Raw genomic sequence first — 16242 nt, 5'->3', positions numbered from 1 at the left:
AAAAACTATTACCCTATATTGAAAGGGAATTTTTTTTCCCTAAATAACATTATAAAATAGGAAAAGGGAGAGGGAGCACTGAAGAAAAAAAATGGTCATTTTAAAACTGAAATCCATGTTATGTTGTACAATCAAATATTCAAGTTACAACAAGAACAAAGAGATACCCAACAGGGACACCAACAATCATATGTTCCTTCATCAAATTTTTCGATTATCAAAGGTTAACCACAACACCTGCTACAAAGTGAGATCATGCAAATTTTTTTGTTTGTTTCTTTTTCAACAGCCAAATTCTTCTGTATTGCCACTGGCACACTGAAACAGCCTAAAATGGAGTCTTGCTACCAGTGTGGGTTAGCACAGCCCATCAACAAATGGGGCAGAGCGAGTCGCGAGTTAAAAAAGTTGACGATTTCTTGGTGCATTTCATTTACAACACATATGTACAAAATCATCATGTGTTGATTTGCACAAAGATTGCTTCATCCACGCGTTAGATCAATGTCTTTTTGGGAACTTCTCATATCTGTCCTGGAACTCGAAGAAGGCCAAACAGCCATATTTGGAGCGCGGTTTTGAATTGGTGTAGTGATAACAGGAGTCTGGGATTTCTCAGCAGACCGGATCGCAGAATCCATGTCGTCTCTTGCACTATTCTCTGTCTTGTTCTTTGCATTTGTATTGCCATGTACAAAACTGCACGCTACCACCTGCAATAACCATAGATTTCATGTGTATTCTACCGAAGAAGAAAGTTATTTACTTCATTGCGTGCATGAAGTGAACAAAGAATGGCGATAGGATGGTGTTGGGCAGAGTTCTGAAAGGCCAAGTCCAGCACCCTGCCTTTCGAAATGTGGTGCTGGCTGCTAAGAAAATAAAATTGCGCATTCACTACTAGCTGTAACTTTTAGCTTAGTGATAAGCGTTTGATCCTAACAGATAGCATATTGATTGTGAATCCACAGATTTGAACTTCTTTAGAGTTGTGTTGTGTTATCTAAAGATTTTGTACGAGTTTGGATATGGTCCAAGGGGATAAGTAAAATACCTGAACTGAACTAGCTGCCATCAGTTGGCCACCAATTGCGCCCCCAAGGACATGCCCATCGGGACTACTAACAGAAATACTTAGTCCACCAATACGGTTGCGAGGGCCACCACTTTCAGCAACTAAGTATGAACCAGACATGCGTAGTATATCAAAACGACCCTACAAGGTATGAACAAAGCAGTTCATAGGGGAAAACATGGCCAACAGTAGCAACTCGGGCAGAAATGAGCAAAACAAGTAACTTTCAAAAGGAACAGAAAATGCAGGTCAAGCAACTCAAACACAGTACACATGACTCACAAATCATGCTTAATGTGATTTAGGTTTTACAAAGGAAAATGTGCAGAACCTTCATTCAGCCTTTAGGTTCTTCTCAAAGTTAAATACAGCTTAATATGAAGAACGATGCTTTTAAAAATTCATACAACAGGTTCAAAACATCAATACAGAGATACAGATATATAGAACGGGAACCTCACCAAATCAAGCTTATATTAAAAGGAAAAATAGATTTATGCAGCCAGGTAAGAAAGCTGTATCTTCACAAAAGCAGAAGGTAATCAAGTCCACAAATGGGAAACAACTTACCCTAAAGCAGTATTGTGATAAAAAACAGTCGACAACTCTCTTGTTAAGTGATTTTTTTGAAGGACATGTAACCCAATTTTTAGAAATAGGAGATAACAAAAGCAGGTTTTTTTTTTTGTTGGTATGATGGTATCACTATAGGCTCCAATTACAGGGAGAGCTAATGGTGAATCTCAATAGGCTTCATTTTCCCAAAGGACTTTTAACACAACATTTAGGAATAGGAAGGAACCCATCAAGTATGTAATGTGTGATACTAAAGCCAACTGATTATGATTTGAAGATATTTGCAATAGGGCAATGCATTCTTAAAACTCAAAAGATTTGTAAGCATACATGAGTAAAAGACATTGGAGTTAGTTTATACCTCATATGTGACGGTGGCACCAGAACTTGCTGGTGGTCGCAGTGTTACAGCAGAAACTGTACCATTAGCCGACAATATACATAAAGCCCTTGGCCTCTGTTCTGCAAATGCTAATATTTTTGCTGCTACATCCTGCAAAGGGAAGCTATTATTCCTGTTTCCGTTGACTTCGGCAAACCATGCAAGGTATCAAATGTTTAACAGTTCAAGTAATGCCTTTGGCATGAATTAAATTAAAATAAACTATAAGCCACACATTAGAGATTTATTAAAATAAAACTGAATGTGAGGTCAATTATAAGGTTTGATGTGCAATCGGTTTTTAAAGGAAAAGCTTACACACAATAAACTATAATTAACTTTGTTCTACGAATTCAATACTATACTGTTCAGGAAAATGAAAAAGAATATAAAATGCATCAGAATGCTAGCAACCGAGAGCATGGGAAAACGGTAAGAAATATATATATGATCTTAGTTGAGTCTAATAACATTATTACTTCATATCTAACAAACTGACCCTGTAACTCCAAAGGACCAATTAGTTTCCTTGACTTTGGGTCTGAATTATGTCACTTATGGTATGCCCTACAAATAATTACGGGAAGCACTAATTTTTTTGACTAAAGTTTCATTGATGATATTATGCCACGTATGGCACGATTAACAGATTAATTGTGCAAAACGAAGAGAATATCACATACCTCCCCTATTCCAATGTGTATGACATGTGGTGTAAATGCCAGTCCAGCTGAACTATTCATCCAATCACCTGCAGCAAGCAAATAAATTTTATGAAACATCCCCCAATAGTCAAGTAGCTTATATAAAGAAATATCATTCCACCTGAGCAAGCAACTTCCAAATTTAGAGCTTTTTAAGTTTCTACCTTTCTAGCATTTTCATCAATGACTATGCCCAAGGTCCTTGTCAGTTGTCCCTTATTTTCTTTAACTCTCCCCTCCCCCCGCCGAAAATAAAGCACACATACAAAATGCAAGGGAAGGATTCAAAGCACTCAATAGTTTCCTAAAGCAATTGTCTTTGCAAAAGCAAGAGTTTTGGTTTCATAAAAAAAATGCTATCTTTCTTGTGAATGGGTGATAGGGGGAAAACAATTTAGCAGCAGGCAATAATTACCAAGCAAAGGAAGTACTATTATCCACCTACTAATGCATTAAGCATAGAAATCACAATTTTTTAATGCACAAAACTGCAGATTCGAATAGCATAACAACTTGAATTGAGCAAGGATGGAAAACATACCAAGGGGAGCTAATTGTTGCTTCCACCCAGTTCCACGAGGCCTTCCTTTACTCCGCTTTGGTCCTGGAGTTAAGGACCCTGGCGAAGGCCTGGAGGACATGGAAGATAGTGCTAAAGACATGTTGGACCCATCGGGACCATACTTCCTTGGCCTGCCTCTTTTCTTTTTCACCGGATCACCCGGTGTGGCATTGGAGGTCATACCTATGTCAATGTTTCGAGCAAAATTGGTTGAAGGGTTCTCAACTTGGAATGCAGAACTCACAGCCCCTCCTCCCCCAACATTGGACTGAACTGCAATGTTGGGGTTCGAAAGGGGCTTGAACCCAGAGGGAGTTGGCATCCCCATTGGTCGCCTACCACCACCACCACTACCATTACCACTACCACTACTACCACCACCGCCGCCACCACTGCCGCCACCCCCACCATCAGACCTAACCCCTGAACTACCAGGCCCACTAACCCCTCTATTGAAATAGTAAGGTGACCCATAGAGTGCTATTCCTTCCCTGACATCCATGCATTTACTCAACAAAAATTCAAAGCTTTTGAATCCCTCTACAATTACCAATCAGGGAATTGGACAACTAACCCAGAATGTAGCCAGAGAAAGATCTAGTCTTTGAATCCTTCTAGAACTAATTCTCCTCAGGGAAAATGAATTGACAGAGATCAAAATGCATAAAAATTCAGCAAAAAAAAAAAAATCATAAACACAAGGAGTATAAATTTTTCTAAATCCTAGCAAGGGTTTAAGATGGGTTTTTCATAAGCATAAAAGCAAAACTAAAAATTACAGAAAAAAGCAATCTTTGAGTCTCTGCTGAACAAACAAAATGTAAAGGTCGAATCTTGAAAAAATAACTAAGTCAGAGATCACACACCAGAGCTTATTCTGAAGAATGTCAAGAATCTACTGCTATATAAGACCCTCCAACTCCAAAACCTATCTAGGAATCTAACAACTCTGAACCTTTTCTCAAGTGCAACAAGAACCAAGGGGGAAATAAAAAAGAAACCCTAGATTTGAATTGGGAGTGAAATAAGAGAGAGTATTGGGAAAGAGGGAGGGAGGGTAAAGACAAAAGTGAAATGAATAGAAAAATTTGAGCTTTTGAATTAAAGAAAGGAGAAGGCACCTTTTCTTTTAGAATTGAAACAATAATTTATTTTGGGGTGGGGATTGGAAAGGGTTTTGGAACTAACACCAGTAGCAGTGGAAAAAAGTTGTGTATTTTCATTTCTTTTTTTCCTTTTTCCAGAGTTCTTTTGACTTGTGAGTTCTGCCCAGTTCATTCACACCATTGGTGACAGTTGGGTGCACCTAAGTACTAGCATGTCCTTATCAGAATGCTACTACTGTTTTTGGAATTACCAACCCCACTTTGCCTCTTTGTTTGATCTGGGTAATCTTTATTTAGCTCTCATCCAGACACAAAGTCAAAGATTGTTTTTTTTTTTTTTAATTTTATAACAACCCAACCAAATTTGTCAACATATTTGATTTGATAACCATAATGCTATAAATTTAACTTTCTCGGGATTTATCTATTTACACCGTGTCAGATAGTGACTATGAATTTTTTTTTATTTTTTTGAAAGTACTATGAATTTTTCTAGTCACTAAAAAATAAGATTTATATTTTTTTAATAATAAATTTAGTTACAAATATGTTTTAAATTATTAGTTAAACATTTTAAATTAAATTGTATTATATTTGCAGGATAATCAAAGAACTTGTGCACATAACAGTCTATTTGATTTACACGAAAAAAATTATATTGTTTTTTCCTTAACGGTTTCTTAGTTGGTGTGAGAATTTTATTTTTGAAAATTCAATTTCTAAAATAAAATGTATAAGTTCGAAGTTGAATTTTAACTCATGTAGATAATATGAATGTTTGCTCAACCAGTTGAGTCTCCGTAATTTGTGCATTTTCATTTTCTTTGTTTTTTATATTGACTGGTGAGTGATGACATGTTCATATTTGCAATTTGATTGGTACTATATATATTAAAAGTTTGATGATCCCACCTTGTAAGTTGGAATTGACCAAGAAGTTTCCTTCATAGCCTTCTCAGTTGAATTTAATAAAAGATAGATAGAGAGAATCAAAGTTGGATAGAACCAACAAACAGATTCAAACAAAACAGGAAAATTAAAGCAAATAAGTGATGGGAAGAGAATACCAATTGTTATATTGTCAAATTATTACGTCCAACATAAATAAAATACATTTTAATATACTAAAGTACATCTTTTGCGTATTAAATGTACATTATACAAAATAAAATATTTTTAGAACTTAAATGATGTATTTTTTCTGAATACAAAGTACATTTTTAATATATTAAAAGTACATTATTTGTCTACTGAATATGCATTATTTGATAGTAATATAGTGTACAAAATAATGTATTTTTAGTACTTAAATAATGTACTACTTTTTATTTATGGTCTATACCGTTGTGTGAACCATGCTCCACACAATAATGATCGTGTTATATTATGGTGGGCCTATCTAGATTTAGGTATTTTGCAATTAACTATTAGTTGATAGCTTATAGCTGATTGTGTTATATAAATACGAATTGTTTTGATGATAATGTAAAAAAAAAGAAGTAAATTTTAATAAAAATTAAATAAATATAAATACTACATAGCCAACAATAATCAAAGGTAAAACTTTAAAAATGAAATTACAACAAGTTACTTAAAAGAGTTTTTTCATTTTTAATTATTGGCATCAATAAACTAAGTCAAAAAGTCATTTTGCCAAATACTCATATTAGATGTTTTACTAATCAAACAATTAAAGTTGGTCAAAATGTCAAATTTTGACTGATAAGCTATTTTACACACACTCTCATATGTATATACAATTGTTATATTATGTGCTTTTAGTTAACAAATTATGTACCTACTACAGTTAATATATTATGTACCTTAAATTTATTATAGATACATAATTTGAATATCGTTTTAAATTAGGATGCGAGATGGATCTTGGTCGTCATAATATCTACTATACTAATAAGAGCCAAAGAGAATTAGGCCTAAAATGGGTAGAAAAAATGGCGGTCCAATTATGTAATCAAATGGATGGCTCAGATGAATTATTTAATTGAATAGATGGTTAAGATAATTCAGATTAATATTATTAATAGAGATTACCTAATTTAACCTTACTTTTATGATTATCCGTTAAGTTTTCCGTTAAATATTCTCTTCTCAGATAATATTCCGTTAACTTTTAACTTACCCATTAATTTCTATAAGAAAGATCTTAGGTTCGAACCTCATATCAATCAAATTTGACATAATTAAGTTTCTCACTCTATTTTACTCTTATTAAATTAAATAAATTAGTAGCTATAACAAAAAATGATACATATGTATTTCTTTAATTTAGAATTATGTGTCTACAATACCTTTATTTGAAAAAATTATTCATTATCAAAAAATTAAATTAAATTAAATAAGAGAAATAATTTCATTAGTTATATTGTCTTTATTTTCTCCCATGCAAAGATTCTTTACATTTAAATTTATCAATTGATATTCATTACATTGTCCATTATCTTATTTTTACAATATCTTGTAATTAAATATCAAAGTTATAGTACAAAATAATGTTATATATTTATTTACCAAGTATTTTATTAATACTATGAAAAAAAATTAAAATAATTTGAATCTAATTATATTAACTACTTGGAATTGGTTGACAAAGAGAGTACTCAAATAATAACCCAACAAATTGAAGCGGAATCACTCAATTTTACTCTTATTCAATTAATAAATAAATTAGTAGTTACACCAAAAAATGATACATATGTATTTCTTTAATACCATGAAAAAAATAATAAAAAATAGTTTGAAACCAATCATATTAACTACTTGGGGGATTTGTTGACAATGAAAGTAGTCAAATAACCCATTACCCAACAAATTGAAGCGATAAAATACCTTTTAATATCTTTAGAATTAATAATATTTTTAGTGCTTCAAATTTTTATTAATTTATTTAATCTTTTTTCTTAAACTAGGGATTTCTTTATCCACAATAACTCATTCAACAATAATGGTTAAACCAAATGAATCCCAAGCAGAACACCTAAAGAAAAGTCCATAGCTCCTATATCATAATCTCATTGCATGACATTGTTATCTATGCTACCAACAATAACCAAATTGCAAATAACACACTACCAACAAAAAAGGAAGAGAACAAATAGTAAAGATGAAGACAATGACAATGTTACTTAAAATAGAATTAAGAATTTAGAAAAATTCAAATTAAAAGTAGTATTTATTTAGACTATCATTTTTACGCTATCGATTTTACAAGGTTGCAAACATTTATTTTAGTAATAATTATAATGAATTTTCTATATTATCTTGGATTCATATACTTTGAGTTAGATATTTAAATAAAAAAATTTGACATTCAGTTACCCGTGTATAAACTTCTCCTATATAATCTTGCATTGATATACTTTCAAATATTTATTTAAATATAAACATTGGGCATTAACCCATTCGCGCAATGCGCGTATAAAACTAGTACAATATACTTTGCATGAGAATACACAAAGGACAAAACTTCAAAATATCCTCAAGCCTCAAAGTTCCCATGAGATGGCCTGGCATTTTCTGAAATTTTGTTAATGGGCCATCTGACTTATCAAAGCTAATTACTTTTTTTTTTTTTTTTTTTTTTTTGGAAAGAGATCAAAGCTAAGTACTGTGTAAAGGGACTTTACAACTTGGTCCAAAATTTGGTGAAGTTACAAAATCTCACATAATATGACAAAATTTCTTAATAACATTGCATCAAGCATGGTTTCATTAAACAACTATAGTCACAAATGATTTTTTTTTTCTCTATTTATATGTGACATTCCACTTTTAATTTTTTTTTAGAACATAACTTATTGGTCCTAGTATTATTGTAGCATGACCATAATGACATTAAATATGAGAGCATTTTAATCTATTCAGTTCTAAGTGTTAATTCTTTTTTTGTCATAGATTTATATGTGTCATTCCATTGTTATTGTAGAGGCTCAGGTTGCGGAGGCGCGAATTGCAATTGAAGAAGACATGAGACTGTAGTCGTGAATTAAGATTTTTTTTAAAAAAAATAAAAATAAAAATATAGCAGATCAACCCACTTTGTATAAAAAAGACCGAAACACTATTGTATTTAACATTATTTAAACAGATTTGTTGATGGAGAACAAATTAAAAATGATCATACCATAATAATACTAGAACCAATAAAGGATATTCTGAAAAAAAAAAGAGACTAAAAATGAAATGATACCTATAAATCTAGAACAAAAAATAGAATGAAATCTTTTTACCTTTACAAAATATACTATCTAATCAAAGATTACAAGGCAAATTTCATCAATAAGACAATAACATTATCAAAATTTATACAAATATAATTCACAAAACTTCCTTATAATAAAAGAATAACAATAGAGAATTAATTTTTTTTTTCTGGGAATTGAAATGGGGATTACATCAAATAAACTTATTATAATATAGCTTTCATTTTTCTATCTTTGTCTTAAGTCTTAACTCTTGATTTTAATGTTATTGAATTCAGCTTGTTTTTGAAGACAAATGCAACACCACACAACAATTTAAAATTTTATTAAGCAAAAAACAAACAAACATACAATGATAACCGAAATAGTACAACAATAGAAAAATACTGTGAAGAATACATACTAAGCTCATAAAAGGGAATCCAAACTACCAAGAAAACATACACAACTCACATTATTCATGGTCGTGAAAACTGGAAAATTCATTCTTTTGTAAAACCTCAATGCCTTCGACCATATCTTCTTGGCCTTGAGACTTTCCTGCGTTTGTTGCCTCCATAGAAATTAACAAACCATTCTGGCTTTCCAATTCGAGACATGAGATTTTCAATTAAGATTCCAAATACTATTCCACAACCAAACCCAATCACTACGGCTCTCCAAGTAAATCCACTTAAGAAATCTGACTTTTCTTCTTGCTCAACATGTTGGCGAGGCGCAAGTGATCCACCGTTGGCGCCATTGCATCCCTTTGACAATGGAAATCCACATAAGTTGAGGTTTCCTCCATACGAGTCATTTCCAAAAGTATTAAATTGTTTGCCTGTAGGAATGGGTCCAACCAAATGATTTTGTGACAAGTTTAAGACCTCTAGAAATGTCAAGTACGTGAGTTGCTCTGGAATTTTTCCATTCATTTGGTTCCAAGAGATGTCCAAAGATTCAAGCAACTTAAGATCTCCTAATTGGTGTGGAATGCTTCCATTGAAGCAGTTGTGTGATAAGTTGAGAAACCGTAATGAATTCAAATTTCCAATGAACATTGAAATCTCCCCTTCAATTTGATTACTTGATAAATCAATTGTAGTTAAAATGGTCAATACTCTTTTGAGTTGAATATTTTGACCTTTAATAACTAAATTGATTGAAATGTCATAAGATGCACCCGTTGTTGTCTCCTCCAAATAACTGGGTTCTCTTTGGCTTTCATCCACATTGATCATAGCTTTGAAGTAATTGAAAAAATATTTTGGAAGGATACCGCTAAAGCCATTACAAGATATATCAAAGATCCGTAGCTTGGGATACCAAATCTTAGAATCTGACAAGGTTATAGGTCCGTAGAGTTTATTTGAACTCAATATTAGAACCTGTAACTCTTGAAGATCTCCAAGCCACTTGGGAAAAGTATCATTTAACTTATTATTCCCAAAATCAAGGAGCTCTAGTTGTGCGCAATTGACCAAAGATCTTGGAATTGATCCTTGAAGTTGATTCCCATTCAAAGCTATAATTGTTAAATTATTGTCCTTTGCAAACATGGTTGGAGAAATCCCATTGAAGTTGTTCATCGCCAAGTCCAACACAGAAAGCTCATAAACTTCACCCAAGCAATCTGGAATTGTGCCATTGAACTTGTTATATCTTAAGTTCAAAAATTGAAGCATGCTCGAGTTGCAGATATTGAAGGTTAAAGGTCCTTGGAGTTGATTGGAATGAAGATCTAGATAACTTAACTGTGGGATCCACAATTGGTTAATGCCACCTATAAGATGGTTTTGGGAAAGATCCAAAGAGTACATATTTCTCCAATACACAGATGCAAACCAATTTGGAATTTGTCCTTCCAATTGATTGTTTGACAGATCTAGCTCATGTAGGGATGTTAAGTTTCTTATGAAGGCCGGGAACTTTCTAATCTCACAAGAGGATAACCATAAGTATCTTATTGGAAAATCACTTATATTTACTTGGGTCATCCTCCAATCATTACTCCATGAAAAGAGATTAAAAGAAAGATCAAGTGTTTCAAGATTAAAAAATGAAGAAGGGATTTGGCCATCTAGCCGATTATGAGACAAAATAGCAACTTTTAAGGATTTGCTTGAGATCTCTGGAAGTTGTCCCATGAATTGATTTTGGCTGAGGTCCAACTGGGTTAAGGAAGGAATGCTAAAAACCCAGGGCGGTATTTTTCCACTAAGTGCATTCCTAGACAAGGATAGTTTCTGGAGATTTTGGAGTCCACTCGCAACAGATGGGAGGGAGCCAATGAGTGAATATCCTTCTAAATCCAAATCTTCTTCAAGTAAAGTCATGTTTACAATTGAAGTAGGAAAAACCCCAGTGAAATTGTTCCCATACAGACCTAAAAATGTAACCTCTTGTAGGTTAGAAAAGGCATCCGGAATTTCTCCTTCAAAATGGTTGTTTGAAAGGTCTAATGTGGTTAGTTGGTTCAAATTTGAGATTGTGAATGGCACACTACCCTTGAATTCATTGGAATTTAAATTCAACTCTTTCAGGTGTGTTAGGTTGCCTATTGAATCAGGAATAACACCAAAAAACCTACTCTCAAAGAGTTTGAAATAGTTTAAGGACCTCAAATTGCCAATTGAATTTGGTAGCTCTCCAAAAATACCCGTAATGCTAAGATCTAAGAATTTTAGGGTATGATTGCTTCTCCAGCTAAACTTTGGAAATGAACAGACCAGATCAACATTCCCGTGTAGATCAAGTGATTTTAATTCAGATAACTGAAAAATGCTATCTGGAATGGAACCAACTATATTATTTCCTGAAAGATCTAGATATTGCAATGAAGCAGAGAACTGGAAAATGCTATCTGGAATGGAGCCAAATATATTATTTCCTGAAAGATCTAGATATCGCAATGAAGCAGATATGTTCCATGGTATGGTACATAAGATACCATTCCCATACAAAGAAAGTACCTCAAGATTGGTGAGGTTTTGAAGAAATAGTAAGCTCGAAACATTGCGATCAAAATTAGCAGAAAGATCAAGAGAAACTAACTTGGACAAATGCGAAACTTGAAATGGGATGCCTCCCGATAGCAAAGAATATGAGAGGTTGAGGTGAGTCAAGGCAGTCAAACTACCAATCTCATTTGGGAGAGGGTTGAAGCTGAAATCATTGAAGGCAAGATTGAGTTTCTGAAGGTGTTGAAGTTGAAAAAGGGCGCTATTACGCAGGATGGATCCTTTGAGCCCCTTGCAGTAAAGATCCAAACCAATGACATGACCAGTGGAACTATCACAGGTAACACCTTCCCATTTGCAACAGTCTGAGCTCTCATCCCAAGATAACTTCTTTCTCGGACGAGAACTATGTTTGCAGCTAGATGGCAGCGCACGAGTATAAACACTATAATGGCAGCGGAATGGAGGGGTTGGACTCGTTGGAGATATGGGTTGAAGCATCTTGTAATATAAATGTCCATTGCACAAGAAGGGTGAATCAATTTCATGTATCTCAAAGTGTTTTATGAATTGTAGTAGCAGAAGGGAATCACCTTGATCACATTGGTGGTGCTTCTTAGAAGAAGAGACACCCATACCAAATAACAAGGCCAAATAGAGCAAAGAAAAGAGCACATGGCTTCTTTTCAATTTTTTTTTTCTCTTTTCTGATGCTTAATTTGCAAGCTAGAATTGAAATTCTGTTATAATAATAAGCAAATGATAGAGTGCTTCTATTTATAATTAGTTTAGTTGAGTCCCAATAATGCAATGCTCCACTATTCTCCTCTCTATCTGCATGGATTGGAATTATATTGAAGAAGATACCAATTAATAGCATTGACTTGTCTTCTACTGTAGCGTACTCCATGGGCGCCATAAACGTGTCCAGAGAGTCAGAGGTAAAGGACCACCGGAGAAAGTAAATCATGAGTCGTTCAAGTATTCTTGCCCCACTCTCTTTCAATTAATAATCTCTCAGTCACTCCTAATTGTAAGTTCCACCCTACTTTACAGCTGTGACGACTTTAGGTCAAATAGTCTAGCCCGTGAGGCACGTATCTTTTCATATGCATCATTTCAATCTTCTACAAGGCTTTAGTTATTTAATTATATTTTTCTTTTTTTTTTGGAGGAAAAAATCAATCAATCATTGAGTGAATACAATGAGGGGGAGAATCCACCCAAGTACAAAGACCAGTGTTTGAAAGGGCTGCCCGTGCTATGGTGTGAGCTTGCACATTTACTAATGTGCTAATATATCATCTAATGACAAAATCCTGAAAATTAGATAATATGAGTCGACTATCCCTAATAACAGTGTTTGTATAAGATAGTGAGGTCATTGAAGAGTCTACAAACTTGCTGGCAATCTGTGTGTACACAAACTTTCTGCTAATGCTTCCCTTTTAGCCAGGAAAGAGCTTCTTTTTATGGTGAGGGATTCGGCAAGATGTGCATCTTTTACAGGTCTCAAAGGACCTGATATGGCGCAAGAAAAACGCCCGTGTGGGAATAAATCACTGCTCCAAAAGTTGTAGAATTTGATGACACTGATGCGTCAACATTACAAATGATCCAACTGGAGTCAGCCTGAAACGATTCATGCATTAACTGGCATTGATATATTTTTTGCCTTCTGAAACTCAGCCCAACACTGCCATTCATTGATCAAGGTTCTTGATGTCGACCAGATTCTGGAGATATCCCATGCTTTATTATTCCAAATGAGGTCATTTCTTCCTTTCCAGATAGCCCATAATAATGCCACAATCTCCCAAATTTGAGCCTCAGTACCGTTAGTAATCAACTGTGAAAGCCAGGCTTCAAAACTTGTTTCAGGACTTTGAGGGAGGAGATCAAGTATATTTTTCTTATTAATTAACCAAACCTACACAAACTAGAATTTTTGAATTGATAGTTCGAATGAAAACAATAAATGATAGCACAAAAGATATGCTTATTTAATTAATTAAAATAATTAGTCTAAATTACACATAATTAATTGATTCAAACTAAAAAAAGTCAATATGACGCTTCTAATGAAAATCAAACTTGTAACTTTGTGACCAACTTAATAATAATTTACTCATCAATTCCATGTGTATCGTAACTTTTTTTAATAACCAATTACCATTTTGTTTGTCACTTTTGCTCTCCTACTATTAGATTGAGGGTTAACCAATAGTGCAAAGATCTTGCATTGTGGTCTAGTGGCATCCGACGTGCACTCTCATATGGAAGGGAGTTGGTGTTTGTGCTTCAGTAGGTTGAGAAAGTATGTATGAATAGATACTACATTGTAACACAATCAATAATTGAAGGTTTTAGTAAAAAAAAAAAATGAGGTTAATTTATAATTAATGAAAATTTTTTTAGAGTAGCATTAGTTTTATAATTATCTAAAAGAGTTAATTCCACAATAAGTCCCTTATCTTTGGTGTCGTCAATTCCAAATTTAGTCCCAAACTATCGTTTTTGCTATTTAACATCCCAAATTATTATATTTTGGACACTTTTAGTCTTTCTCAGTTCTCATGACTTTTCATATTTTTAGTAATTAAGATCATTTTTGTCTTTTTATATTTTTTTTTTGTTATTTTCCTGGTTTCAACCGGTTTAAATAGTTTAAGACTTTAGGTAATCTCTGATTTTTAGTAACCATATTTTTCAATTGATTTTTAGTAAAGTCTTAAACCAATTAAACTAGTTGAAATCGAAAAAATGACAAAAGAAAAACATGAAGAGACAAAAATGTCCTTACTAAAAATAGGAAAGTCATGAGAATGACTAAAAGTGTCCAAAAATAATATTCTAGGATGTTAAATGACAAAAATGATAGTTTGTGACTAAATTTAAAATTTCCATCAAAGACAAGGGACATCTGGCGCAATTAACTCTTATTTAAAACTTGAAAGTTTAGTAATGATAAGATCATAACGTTTGATTTCTCAAGATGGAGGGTGTCCGGTACACTTTTTATAGGAAGAGATATTCTTTACATGAACCCTCCCTAATATATATATATATATATATATATATATATATATATATATATATATATATATAATCTTAATCATATGAGAATCATTCTCAGGCAAGAACTTGCAGACAAATCCAAAACATTGATCTGCAAGATCTAATGGATAAAAAATCAAGTAAAAAAATGAATGAGGTCATTTTCATAAATATTACAAAATGTTGTTTATTTTCAACTATTAGATCTATTAGATCAGTGGGTTTTTGTCCACAGCTTCTTACTAAGACATTGTTCTCACTTGATTAATTAGTTAATTGGTTCCTATTGAGAGGTCATAGGTTTGAACAAATATTAAATTGTAACAGAGTCAATAATATTAAAAAAATAGTTAATTGATTCCTATTCTTATTTATTATGTAGTACTAAATAAAGAAATTCTTGTAGTTAAACACATTATTGTCATTATTATAAAGTATTTAATTCTAATTATCATTCTAATTCAAATATTTGCACCAAATTAAATGCTCGTAATCTCATCAATTAACCAATCCTCTTCTACTCATGAATTTATTTAAAATTGGAAAAAAGTGTCAAATAGGTCATTGAACTTCTTGTTTTTGTGCAATTGGGTCACTGAACTTAAAAAGTGTGCAATTGAACCATCAAACAAGCAAAATTTGTGCAATTGGAATATTTTTACAAAAATTTTCTAGTAAAATCATATTATATTACTAACATATATGTATTAAGAGTGACATTTTCATCTACCATACTAGTTGGGAGTAGATATTGAAATGTTTCTAACTCAAATTGAATTAAAAAAAAAAAAATAGAAAAATGTTTTAATTGCACATATTTTACTTGTTTGATGGTTGAATTGTACACTTTTTAAATTCAATGACCCAATTGCACAAAAGCCATAAGTTCAGTGGCCTATTTGACACTTTTTTCTTTAAAATTGTCTTGGACCATAATGCTCGACTTGAGTCTATACGTTGTCATGACTTTTTAAACAATATAAATTCACTTGCCTAGTTTCCTTCCCGTCATTATATCGTGGACCACGATCCACAATGCATTGTGGACTGTTGTCACGAAACGATGTCGTTTTAGTAAATGGGAGACGGAGCTCCGCAATTGACACCACACTTCATCTCAAAAGATACTGCCTTACATTTGTTTTCATATTATCGAATGAAACTGTAGTTATATCGAAATGTAACTGTAGTTGTGTTGAAATGTAACTACAGTGTATATAAACTGACACTGAATAACAGTTTCACATTTGTGTTTTTATATTATTGAATGAAACTGTCGCTATATCGAAATGTATCTGTAGTTGTGTTGAAATGTAACTGCAGTGTATATGAACTGATACTGAATAACAGTTTCACATTTGTGTTTTTATATTATCGAATGAAACTGTAGTTATATCGAAATGTAACTGTAATTGTGTTGAAATGTAACTGCAGTATATATGAACTGAAAGTGAATGGCGCGAAACAGAGATCGATTCATACGTTTGTTTTCATTAATCAAAACGATGTCGTTTTGATGTGCAGTCCACAATTCATTGTGGACCGCCGTCCACGATATAATTTGCGGTTTCCTTCCCCTCCCTTGCCCTAAGAACAAGTTTAGTATGCCCAAATTATA

At 33.0% G+C, this 16242-nt stretch overlaps 2 protein-coding genes across 4 annotated transcripts in view; both read right to left on the bottom strand.

The window, feature by feature from the left end:
- Positions 1-16242, bottom strand: part of LOC116031004 (putative pre-16S rRNA nuclease) — a 518904-nt gene that overhangs the window by 477727 nt on the left and 24935 nt on the right. The gene's annotated exons all lie outside the window — the stretch shown is intronic.
- On the bottom strand, positions 80-4567 carry LOC116030998 (AT-hook motif nuclear-localized protein 5-like). 2 transcript variants are annotated; one of them, XM_031273420.1, is made up of 5 exons: positions 3279-4567; positions 2717-2784; positions 2013-2144; positions 1055-1216; positions 80-713 (listed from the first exon to the last, which is right to left on the bottom strand). In XM_031273420.1, exons 1-5 carry the CDS (start codon positions 3799-3801, stop codon positions 486-488), a joined length of 1113 nt encoding a protein of 370 aa, XP_031129280.1. In that variant the 5' UTR covers positions 3802-4567; the 3' UTR covers positions 80-485. The 2 variants fall into 2 exon arrangements, with proteins under 2 accessions (XP_031129280.1, XP_031129281.1); XM_031273421.1 differs by lacking the exon at positions 80-713 and adding an exon at positions 734-993 and having other exon boundaries at positions 1031-1216.

The sequence above is a fragment of the Ipomoea triloba genome, chromosome 9 (assembly GCF_003576645.1).
Source record: "Ipomoea triloba cultivar NCNSP0323 chromosome 9, ASM357664v1".
NCBI classification, from domain to species: domain Eukaryota; kingdom Viridiplantae; phylum Streptophyta; class Magnoliopsida; order Solanales; family Convolvulaceae; genus Ipomoea; species Ipomoea triloba.
Note: the sequence above shows the minus strand (reverse complement) of the source record. Positions and strands in the feature narration are given on the sequence as shown.